The sequence below is a fragment of the Rhineura floridana genome, chromosome 9 (assembly GCF_030035675.1).
Source record: "Rhineura floridana isolate rRhiFlo1 chromosome 9, rRhiFlo1.hap2, whole genome shotgun sequence".
In the NCBI taxonomy this organism is placed as follows: Eukaryota; Metazoa; Chordata; class Lepidosauria; order Squamata; family Rhineuridae; genus Rhineura; species Rhineura floridana.
In genome coordinates, this window is record NC_084488.1 from 121,212,507 (window position 1) to 121,224,763 (window position 12,257).

Genomic DNA, 12,257 nt, shown 5'->3' on the forward strand with positions numbered 1-12,257 from the left:
AAAAATCTGCATTTCAGTGGTGATCTGTTTTAGCCTGTTTGTCTGATTTTAAGTTTTGTTTATATTAAGTGTATATTGATAATTTTACATGCTGTATAACTATCTGAACTGTTTTTTTTCAATAGCCAAAAGTAGTTATACTGAAATTTTATTTATGTTTTTAGGCTGCCTTTAAGAGAAAAAATAACCTCTCAGGGTCACTTGCAGAATAAAGTACAGTACAATGCAATCACAAACTTCAATAATAATATAACACATATCCAGCCCAATAACTACTAAAATTCAGTGCACAGTTGTAACCCAAAACATATCAACAATAAAACATCCTCAAGAAAAGAAACTCAGGAAGAAGCCAGTGAAAATAGATGGGGCTTTAGGGATTTCCTGAACTCCTATAACAATGGGCCTTGACAGTCTGCAGCTGGGACTGTGTTCCAGAGGTCTGAGGTCTCTGCAGAGCAGCCTGTCTTCCTCATGCTCGCCGGCTTAACTACTCTAGAAGATGGGCATGCGAAAAGAGCTTCCATTGCTGACTCTAATGAAGGGGTTCCCAACCTTGTGAGTACGGGACCCCTGTTGTAACCTCAAAAATATTTTGTGACCCCCCCACATGCTAATTGTTGTAATTTTAGTCTCTGTTAATTGCAAAAATATATAATGAAGCATTAAATAATATCAATTTTTATTAATCTCAGAATCAAATATGATGATTTGTTACCTGCCCTCCACCAGAAGGTCCCATGGCAGATTAGTACTGTGAACAACTTTTAATAAATTTTGAAGGAAATGCTCACTTACTGCTGTGTGTCAGCCACTAATTTTCAGCCTAACCTACCTCATATAGCTACTGCTCCATTGAATTCTGTAGGACTTACTTCTGAGTAGACCTGGTTAGGATTGCAGCCTGAGTCCTTTTATTATATACACACATTTTTACTTCTTTTAACCACAATGATACATCTTTGTACTGTAAAGCTTTATGTTTCTCCCCACCCCCAAAAGTAGTACAGCTTCAAAGCTTCAACAGAATCTTAGGCTGCAATCCAATACACACTTACCTGGGAGTAAGTGAACCCAATGGGTCTTACTTCTGAGTATATATGTATTGGATTGCAGCCTTAGTCTGGTCTGATTACCACAGTTTGCTTTACCTGGAAGCAAGCACATTAAATAGGAAGAGACTTACTTCTGAGTAGACTTGTTAATTTGTGGTGCAATGTATACTATACAGTGAATTTTTAGTGAGTGTCCAGGTGTGCATTTGTGGGGGGACACTCTGGGACTCTGTCCTGTCATTTTTTTGGCAGGCAGACCCATCCCGGGGTCCCTCTGTCTCTCCAGCCAGAGCCAATCAGCTTAATCAATCTTCCCTCACTGCTGCTGACAAATGGGGGGGGGGAGGAGAGGGGCTGGAGCTTAAATAAGCCCAGCTGGCCCCTTCTCTTGATGCACTTGAGTGCTGTGCTGTTCAGCTCTCTGTGTGCAGGGAATTTACTGTGCCAGCCGGAAGGAAGAAAGGGGGGGGTAGAGGTGGCTGTGTGTACATGCAGTGCAGGTTCGCAAGTTGGTGATGCACAGACCAGCCATTAATTATTATTTTTAATTAATAAATATTCTCTTGGCTCTTTATCACCCTCCTGGGATGACTTTGCGACCCCCCTGGGTTGGGAACCACTCCCAGGTTGGGAACCACTGCTCTGATGTAGGGGCAGGCTGTTAGGAGTTAAGGTGATCTTTCAAGTAACTCTGATCCAAACTGTTTTAAGGCTTTAAAAGAAGGGTAGCCAATGTGGTGACCATCAGATATAGTTGGATTCCAGCTCCTTTGAGCCCCAGCCAGCATGGCCCAATGGTCATGAATGATGGGAGCTATAATCCAGCAACTTCTGGAGGGCATCATTTTGCCAGCCAGTGCTTTAAAGGTTATAACCAGTACTGTAAATTAGGCTTGGAAATGTACTGGGAACCAGCACTGATAGGTGTCACATGAACTGTCTTTCTGGCCACCACAAGGACTCAGGTAGCTGCATAAAGGGTATCGTAGTAGTCTAGCTTGGATGGCAGTAGTGCATGGACAATCAAGGCAAGGTCAGACGTCTCCAGATAGGGCTGCAGTTGGTGTGCCAACCTAAGCTGATAATAATAATAATAAATAATAATAAATTTAATTTCTGTGTCACCTATCTGGCCAATGGCCACTCTAGGCGACGTACAAAATCATTAAAATACAAAATGATAAAATACAGTGATACAATATAAAAACAGTGTAAAAACAATGCAGCTGCAACAACAATATTAAAACAGGGCAGGAGGCATTTCAGTTATAAAAATTAACCCTCCCCGGAGATCCCGAAGGCCTGTTGAAAAAGCCAGGTCTTTAAGGCTTTCCGAAATACATTTAGGGAAGAGGCGTGCCGGAGATCTTGTGGGAGGGAGTTCCAAAGAGTGGGGGCCGCCACTGAGAATGCCCTCTCTCTAGTACCCGCCAATCTGGCTGTTTTTGTTGGCGGGATTGAGAGAAGGCCCTGTGTGGCCGATCTTGTTGGGCGGCATAGTTGGTGGCGTTGAAGGCGCTCCGTAAGATAAACTGGGCCGAAACCGTGTAGGGATTTAAAGGTCAATACCAACACCTTGAATTGGGCTCGGAAAACAACTGGAAGCCAGTGTAGATCGAACAACACTGGTGTGATGTGATCCCGGCGGCGACTATTCATAAGTAGTCGAGCCGCCGCATTTTGTATAAGTTGTAATTTCCGGGCCGTTTTCAAGGGTAACCCCACATAGACCGTGTTACATTAGTCCAGACGAGAGGTGACCAGGGCGTGTACCACTAGTGGGAGCTGATGAACAGGAAGGTAGGGTTGCAGCCTTCATATGAGGTGTAGTTGATACCAGGCTGCCCGACTCACTGCCGAAATCTGAGCCTCCATGGACAGCCTGGAATCAAGAACAACCCCAAGGCTGCGGACCTGGTCCTTCAGGGGTAGACTCACCCCATTGAACTTCAGGTCAACATCTCCCAACCTTCTCTTGTCCCCCACGAGTAGCACCTCGGTCTTATCGGGGTTCAACTTCAGCTTGTTCCTTCCCATCCATCCACTCACGGATTCCAGGCACTTGGACAAGGTCTCCACAGCCAACTCTGGTGAAGATTTAAACGAGAGATAGAGCTGAGTGTCATCCGCATATTGGTGACACTGCAGCCCAAATCTCCTAATGATTGTCCCCAGCGGCTTCATATAAATGTTAAATAGCATGGGAGAGAGGATAGAGCCCTGTGGCACACCACAATTGAGAGGCCAAGGGTCTGAAACCTCCTCCCCCAATGCTACCTGTTGGTACCTGTCGGAGAGAAAGGAATGGAACCACTGTAATACAGTGCCTCCAATTCCCAATCCCTCCAGGCGAAGTAGAAGGATACTGTGGTTGACAGTATCAAAAGCCGCTGAGAGATCGAGGAGGACAAGAAAGGTGAATTCTCCCCTATCTAAAGCCCTCCTCAAATCATCTACCAGAGCGACCAAGGCTGTTTCAGTTCCGTGACCAGTCCTGAAACCCGATTGGTATGGATCCAAGTAATCTGTTTCATCCAAGTGTGTTGACAACTGGTTGGCTACCACTCGCTCAATGACCTTGCCCAGAAATGGTAAATTCGAAATTGGGCGGAAGTTATTGAAAACTTGGGGGTCCAAGGAGGGCTTCTTTAGGATGGGCTTTACAATTGCCTCCTTGAAGGCTGATGGCATCACACCCTCTTTCAAGGATGCGTTTACCACCGCTTTAATCCCCTCGCCCAATTTCTCTCTGCAGCTCATAAGGAGCCACGAAGGGCAAGGATCAGTCAGACAAGTGGTAGGCTTCACAGACTAAAGCACCTTGTCCACTTCCTCAGAAGGGAGAAGCTGAAACCAATCCCAACTTACCGGCATGCAACTGGCCAACTCTGGTTCATCCACTGTATCCACGGCGCACGGGATCGAGCTCTGTAAGTGTTCGATTTTATCTGCGAAGTGCTTTGCTAATAAGTCACAGGAGGCCTTTGACTGTTCCAAGGGTTTCTGAGCGACTGGACCGACCAGGCTTCGGACCACCTGGAACAACCTCCTGGGACAGCACTCCGCAGATGCAATAGAGGCAGCAAAGAAAGCCTTCTTTCCTACCTTTATTGCCACTTGGTAGGCAGCTACTGCTGCTCTAACCTGTGTCCGGACATCTTCGGAGCGGGATTTCCGCCACCGGCGCTCTAGTCGTCTCACCTTCTGTCTCAGACTACGCAACCGCGGTGTATACCATGGTGCTAGCTGAGTTCTATTCAGGGGGAGAGGACGTTTCGGATAAAAACACTCCTGGCCACCACTGCCACCTGCATTTCTCCAGTTGGGGCTGAGTCCAGAAACATTCCTAAAATGCATACTTAGCCCTTTGAACCATCCAAAGCGGGTTGTAAACCTCCAGCTAAACCGCTGGGTAACCTTCCCCAGTGGTTTCATGTAGATATTAAAAAGCACCCCATACGCCAAAGGTCACAAGATGAAAGACGGCACCTTCTGAATTCTGGTCCAGAAAGGACCAGAACTGCTATAGCAGTAGCACAGTGCCTCCCAAGCTCTGCCGAGACAAATGGTTCAGAAGGATACCGTGGGCAGGGGTCTAAAACCCCCCTGAGAGGTCCAGGAGAATAAACAGGATTGTGTTCCTTACATCTGTTCTCCAGCGTAAGTCATTTACAAAGGTTGTTTTTGTCCCAATATCAGGCCTGAGGCTGGATTAGAATGGATCTAAATCAGTTTTCATTCAACTCATTAACACTTCAATAGTGTATTTTTTTTAAAAAAAAAACCCACCCAAGAAGTTGCACTTAGTGTGATCTAAATGCTATATTTGGACAAATTCACAGTTTTACTTACGTATTTTAATTGGAGTATTTGTGGACATTTTAAGATGTGATAACTTGCATTTCAGATTTTTAGGAAAAAAATGAGCTCACATTTTTCACAAACTAATTTTAGTATCCCTGAAGAGTTGTGCATATATATAAGTGTGTGTGCCTCCTAGTAGTGATGGTCATCTAGAAAGTGTTAATTCTGATTTTGTACTTAGATTGCCCAGTTTGACTTGCACTATCTTCATTCATTATGTTTCTTATGAAATGGTGAATTTCTAAAAGTGGAACAGAAAAATATAGCGCTGGAAAATTTTCCACTCTACACCCCTGGCATAGCTTGGTGTTTATGATGTGCATTATCAATCATGGATGCTCATTATCACCACAGAGACACACAACTTCCTTGAGGAGACCATGGTGCTTCCAGGAGCATAAAATGCTAATGTGTGAGCATGCCTAATGTGGGCTGTTATGACTTCGCTGGCAGATGTGGGAAATGCTGAACACTGGAAGTTTCTTATGGAAGCATCTTTTAAAATGCCCTCTGAGAGTTATCCATTTCAGTGGATGTCCTTCAGTGTCTTGGAAGCGAGTTGAACGAAAGGTGTTGAAATGCAATAGTTATACTGTTTCCTGTGGGTTCTTGCAATTAAAGGGCAGTCAGAATTTTCAGGGCCCATACTGGTATCGATGGTGTTTCATTCCACTTTTTGCTTTTGTCTTTCTTTTGTGTGTGTGTTCTGCCTATTGGATCTGAAATTGCTTTACAACCCTATTGTAGCCACTGTTGTTATGTGCCTTCGTCGATCACTACTTATGGCGACCCTATGAATCTGTGACCTCCAATAGCATCTGTTACAAACCACCCTGTTCAGATCTTGTAAGTTCAGGTCTGTGGCTTCCTTTGTGGAATCAGTCCATCTCTTGTTTGGCCTTCCTCTTTTTCTACTCCCTCCTGTTTTTCCCAGCATTATTGTCTTTTCTAGTGAATCAGTTGTAGCCACTAGCCTTCCTTTAATAAAATGTCCTCCTTTAGAATTGTTTGCTTATCTCTCCTCTTCTCCATCCATCACCATGGTGTGCTTAGTATCTGCAATATTCACAAACTAGGTTTGTGAATAAACTCCATCTGGTATGCTCTGCCTTTCCAACTTCTATTATGTATTTCCCTGTTACTTCTCCCTTGCCAAGGTTTTTGAGTCTCTCCTTGCTCTCATCTTTATCTCATTCACTCAGATGCTGAATTGTTGATAAAGATGGTTTGGAGAAACAAGCACCCTTAGTTCTCGTCAGATGGCTTGAATTGTTTTCTCAATCCCCCCCCCCCACTTTTTCCACAATAGTTTTTAAATTTTTAGATAAGTGCACTGAAACACCTGTGAAGTAGCATTCATAAATGATCATTGCTCACCCTTTGATATGAAAACATGCAAAAAATGGAAATTCTGGGATGCACTCAAGGGCATGGCAAACTTCGTTGGTTTGTATTAAAACTGGGTAGGAGCTGCTCATAATGCTCCTTATACTGCAAGTCCCCCCTACCCTCACAACCAAACTTCGATGTTTTATGAACAGTTTTCTGGATGGGAATGTAGAATATACTGGATACTGCTTGTGTTTTGTAATTGGCTTATCATTGTATTGACCAAGGAACATAAGAATTGCTTTGCTGCATTAGAGCAACCTTCAGCAGCCGCTGCAACTGCCACCCTAAATGCACTGGGGGATGCTCATAAATCAGGCCGTGGAGGTGATGGCCATTCCATTTGCTACCAACATCTGCGAATGTATTCTCATGAAGATTTCGTATAGCTATCATGGCAGATGTTTCCTTCTGCTGTGTGCCCCCAACCCCGGTTGATAACATTGGTACCTTGTGCCTGATTTCATCTTTTTTTGTTGTTTAAACCTCACTCTTCATTCAGTTGGTGTGATTAATCAGCTGAGGTTTTCATTGTAATGTTTCTTTGTAATTGGTGGCATTGAGGACAGACACGTATCTGGGACTCTTGCTGCACATGTGTCCTAGCTTCCTCTCCCATTTGCCAATTATTTTTTTACAAAAACAAACTTCGAGATGGTGTTTTCTTCCCACTTGTGTACAGTCAGACGGTAGTTTGCCTTTCACTATGAAAAGCTCTGACTAGCGAGTGCTGTTGTGGCAATGGAAGAGACAAGATGTCACGCACCCGATTTCCTGGCTTTGGAGTATTGTGTGCAGTAATGTGGGGTGGAAAATAATACCATTTTAAAGCGTGCATTGTTTCATAAAATTCATTAACAATGGATGATTGTGAATACAATATTAGGTAAGTTTGGCAGTCTTAAAATTGCAATGCTTTTTCAGGCGATTATTTCTAGGAAGTATGTGAGAGGACATAAATGTTTTATTGATTTGTAAACAGGGATCTCAGCTAAAATAAAACTTCAAATGTACATATTAAATACACATGTGTGTGCTGGCTGGTATTGGTGCAGTCCAAAACATCTGGAGGGTGCCAGGTTGGGAAAGGCTGGGGAAGAGAGGATAGATGAGTCGCTCTTTTGGCTTCTTCAGACATTGATCTTTATTGTTATGAAGCCATTATGAACATTTTTTAAAAAAAATCCTCTTAAACTAGCATCCATATATAAACAATTACTTTGGTTCTGTCGCTCTCAGTAGGAAATATTTCATACTCCCAAATGGGGTGAACAAAGAAAGCTGTTAAGATGGCCTGTCACTTTGACAGGGAGTTAATAGCTTTTATTTTTGTTGCATTGCAAGTTATTTATCCATGCCATTCCTTCAGGATCCTCAGAAAGTGACACAGTTTTGCAGTATGTAAACTTTATCTAAAATACATTTAAGAGTGGACAGTTAATTTAAATTTGCAGTATGTAATACTTAAATGTATTTCAGATAAAGAGTGGAGAGTTAATTTAATTGGTTTATTTCAGTAATGTGCTTGTTTCCTTCAGTTTGGGTACAGACTTTGGCTATGTGAAGCCTGTGATTAATCATTCCTTTCTAGGTTGCTCATTAGAATTCCTTCTACCACTTCCTCCTCTTGGCTGTTAATTCCATGTTTTGAGGTTGAAGCAATTCGCAACAGCTTTAGTTCTGCCTCTATTAAAGCTGAGCTTGCATGATCAGTTTTTATTGATGTAGGCTTGCATTCATATTCCTGGGGTGCAAATCATTACTCCAGTATCAAGATATGTCTAGTGGATGCTGACAGCAAGTTCTCCAGAGTTGGAAGAAGAGGCAAAAATGTGAGATGCGATTACCAAGGAGTTGGCGTTGCTGACTTAATTGGATTGGCAATGGCCGGTTGAGCTAAGTATGCCTTCATGTGTCATACTCCTGTTCAGTTCATTTGTGCTGCTTCGAAAGCTGGCTAAGGCTGAGCTCTCAACAGAAGGTGCCCAGTTCATACCTCTGGGTTGTACTCCATGTATCACTAAGGAGATTGTTTTTTCAGTGCAAGGATTTCTCCTTGCCGGATGGAGTGATCTCCCTGCTCCTCCCCCTGTGTGCTGTTCTGGGGATTCTTCTGACCCTTCTGCTGGCTTCTGCTAGTGTAGCGAGTTAGTTGAATAGGGGCCTATGCCACAAACGCACTACATGGCCGTAGCCAAGTCACTATCTCTTGATCTCAGCGTTTAGCTTCAGTATAGAGATAATAGTTACATATTTGACAGGCTGTTGTAAGGATCACTCCAATATGCATGTGATGCACTATATAATGCTATATAATTTTAGTGTTATTTTAGTGTTATTATTAGATTTATTACCCATCCTTCACCAAAAGGTCCCAGGGCAGGTCACAACAATATAAAATACAATTTTAAAAAACAGTTTAAAACTATAGTAAGTAGCCTCTTTATTATGAAAGATCAACTCTGCAAGGTTGCAAATTATTTTCTTTTTAATAAAACAAAAAGAGAATTAATGTAATTAGTTATTGGTGAAGGCTATTCCAGCTGTGCGTTAAATATATTTATGAAGGGCTAGTTTTAAGGATTAATGTTGCTTGATTTTTTTTTGAACTAAATAACCTCTCTGATTTTTTCAGTGTTTTTATGGTAGTTTGAAAGCTTTAGGATAGGAAATCCAGTTTACCCTTGGACAAATTTTCTAAGGTGTTCTGTGTTAATCTGTTCATGGAAATTTTAGGATTCCTTGAATGATGATGAAATTTTTGGTAGCTGCATTTGCAATGGAGAAAGCTAAGACAACCAAATGAAAAGTGTGTGGTGGGAACAGCCTCTGTCTAGAGTTGTGCATTCAAGTTTTTAACCCCATGAAAATGTAAACGCAATAAATTTGTATCCAACTAAATCATTGCAAGCACAGAACTACTTCCATGCACATAATGAACCTTTCCTTCCCTCTCCCCTCACGCCTTCCTGCACCATCTCCAAATCTAAAGGAGCAGGTACATAGCTTAGGGGTACTTCTGTATCCACTGCTGTCCCTTGAAGCCCAGGTAGCTTTGGGGGTGCAAAGTGCCTTCTATCAGCTTTTGCTGATGGCCCAGCTACATCCCTGTCTAGACTGAGATAGCCTCACTTGTGTTGTCTGTCCTCTGTAATTTCTAGGTTAGATTTCTGCAATGTGTTACACATGGGATTGGCTTTGAAGACGGTTAGGAAGCTACAGCTGGTGCAGAATGTAGCAGCCAGATTGCTGACTGGGGCAAGACGGTTGGAACACATAACACCAATTCTGGCATGGCCATATTGTTAACCACTTAGTTTCCAGGCCAAATTCAATGTGCTGGTTTTGATCTATAAAACCCTATATAGCTTAGGGCCCCTATACTTCAAGGACAGCATTTCCCCATATGAACCAACCTGGATGCTACGTTCATCATTTGAGACCCTTCTCTATGTGCCCCTTGTGAGGGAGGTGCAGAGGGTTGCAACACAAGAACAGGCCTTCTCAGTGGTGGCTTCCCATTTGTGGAATTCTCTCCTTAAGGAACTATGCCTGCTGCCATCACTATCTGTTTTTAGGTGCCAGGTAAAAACTATTTTTTTTCACCTCAGGCCTTTGGAGCTTAATTTTTCTGCTTGTTTCTAGTCGGGTGGGGATGAGTTGGATCTTGTTTTTATGCATTTTGTGAGTTTATAAACAAGATGTTTATATTCTTGTTTTTATCTGTCCTTAATGTTTGTAAGTTGCTTTGAGCTCCTTTTTTGAAAACAGTGACAAATATAATAGGGAACCCCAGAACTAATTTGGGGGGGCATGCAGGGGACTTCTCTTAAAATTGCAGAAGCTGTTCTGCATTCACAGTCATTTAGTTGGAGATGATACTTAGTTGTTCAAATTAGCATAAGTCTTGTGACAATTTGGCTGTAACAGGCTGAACTTCATGTGCCTTGCATTCATGGGCTGCTGAGAATGATTGCAGTGCATGTTCTCCCTTTTTAGTGCATGAAGATTTGGTTTGCATAGGTTGATCTGTGGTGACTGGATGTTTCTACCTCTAAGGAGCAGAAGCTGGACTATATGGTTCCTTTGACTGTTTGTTCTTATGCTTCTCTAGAGTCTAAAGTAACTCTGCACTCCTCCAGTTCTCAAACGCCGGTGACTTTAACCAAGTGCTGGCCATGTCAATGAGGTGCTGGCCAGAACCGTGTGATATCTTTAGGATTTTAAGAAATGTGTAATTGGAGGTGTGATGAGGCACTGGAAAAGCTTGTTGAGATTATAAAGAGGTATATGTGTGTGAAGGACAGAGTGCTAAAGATGTCAGCCAGCACTGGTTCTTGAGGTCAGCTTCTGCTGAAAGTCGCGTTGCAGATTATTTCTGGATTAAAGACTCAATTGACGATTTTAGTCAATGGCTTGTAATATTTAAACTTGGAATCGGGTATGTTGTACGTGCCCTTCTTCTGTCTTAGATCTCTTTCTCAATGGTTTCTGTCTGCAAGCTTTGCAGACTGATTTCTTCAGTGCATTGAAGTGTCTTCGTGTGCTGCGAAGGAATGATGATGCCTTATCTAGTTCAGGATGCACAGACCTCCCCTCATGTCAGGGAGGTGAAATTGGTTTTTGAAAATGACCTTTTAAAAATGTTGCGTGGGTTTATGAATATTTATTTAAAACATTTATAGTCTTCGTTCATACCTACCTTCATGAGGCCAGCAAGACAACAACATTAAACAACAGTAGCAATCAAGTATAAAATGAGGCTTAAATGATATATCCCATAAAACATTAAGATAGGAACAGTAGAATAAACCAGCAGCATTATAAAGCAGTCAGGTGGGAATAAGAGACACAGGAGCCTAACCTCCTCCCTGTCAAAGGCTTTCCTAAACAGAGTGGCCTCCACCTGCATCCTGAAAGAAAGGAGAGATGGACCAGCTAGACCTCCTGCAGACAGAGCTCCATAACCTGAGCACACACACGGGACATCTCTTTTCCCTGTTGGCCTTCTGCCTAATCTCTGACAGGAGCAGCATGTGGAGCTCCAGGCACGTGAGGACTTCTGTTTTGGAAAAGTTAGATATCCTGCTCTTAAGTCATTTTGATGAGGGGTCCTGATGGTTTAAAACGAGGAAAGAAAGGAACAGTTTGTGTATATGCTATTGTTACTGTAGTTATCCTTGTTCATGTAATGCCGATTAGAAAGGTTTGTGTGGCTCAAAGTATTGCCTATAGCCATGCCTTAATCATGGAACTCGCTCCTGAGGGCGGTCATGTTGACCCCATCTTTGCCTAGCTTTAAATGGGCTGAAAAAGCCCTGTTTTCTTGTGCTGGGTTTTATAGCACAAAAAACAATAGCATAGTTTTGTTTCAATTGGTACCCCTATCCCCACCCTCTGTATTTTTCAATTGTATATCACTCTGAGGGCAAAAAGGTGATTAATAAATACTAAGAATAAAATATTCACCAAACTTGGGAGGAAAAGCCTCTTAACTTTGCAGAACAAACTGGATGCATCTTTGTGGTGGAGAGTTGGAGTGGGGTGCATCCTGTGCACGTATTGGAGCTCCATAAGCATATAGGAGTTTATGGAGTTTACACAGAGCTCTGGTTTAAGGCCAGTGCAATAACAATTGAAAGAAATAGAACCTCACACCTGTTGGACTGCTGAATGCTTGGTTGTGTAGTTTCCAGGATGGAAGTTGTGGCAGTTCTTTACACACAAGAGATGATCAATATGAAAATATCTGTTTATTTTTTTTACTTGTTAGATTTATATCCTGCCCTTCCTCCCAGTAGGAGTCCAGGGCTGCAATATCTGCCCTCAGATGTGTCTAGTGTTTTTTAAGAAAGAGGGTTTGGGTCAATGCATTTTGCTTTTAAGAGACATTTTATGGGAGCTCTGTTAGACATATGCTGTTAAACTTATGAAGCACCTGTGCAGATT

General features: G+C 42.5%; 1 protein-coding gene across 8 annotated transcripts in view; it reads left to right on the forward strand.

Moving 5' to 3' along the window:
* Nucleotides 1-12,257, forward strand: part of ATRN (attractin) — a 221,859-nt gene that overhangs the window by 21,108 nt on the left and 188,494 nt on the right. Inside the window, exon 1 of one of the 8 annotated variants that reach the window (XM_061583545.1) lies at nt 475-558. The exons of the other annotated variants lie outside the window; for them this stretch is intronic. Within the exon in view, the coding sequence (XP_061439529.1) occupies nt 503-558 (56 nt within the window). The 5' untranslated portion in view covers nt 475-502. Of the gene's footprint in view, nt 1-474; nt 559-12,257 lie in introns of those variants that run through there. 8 annotated transcript variants of the gene reach the window in all.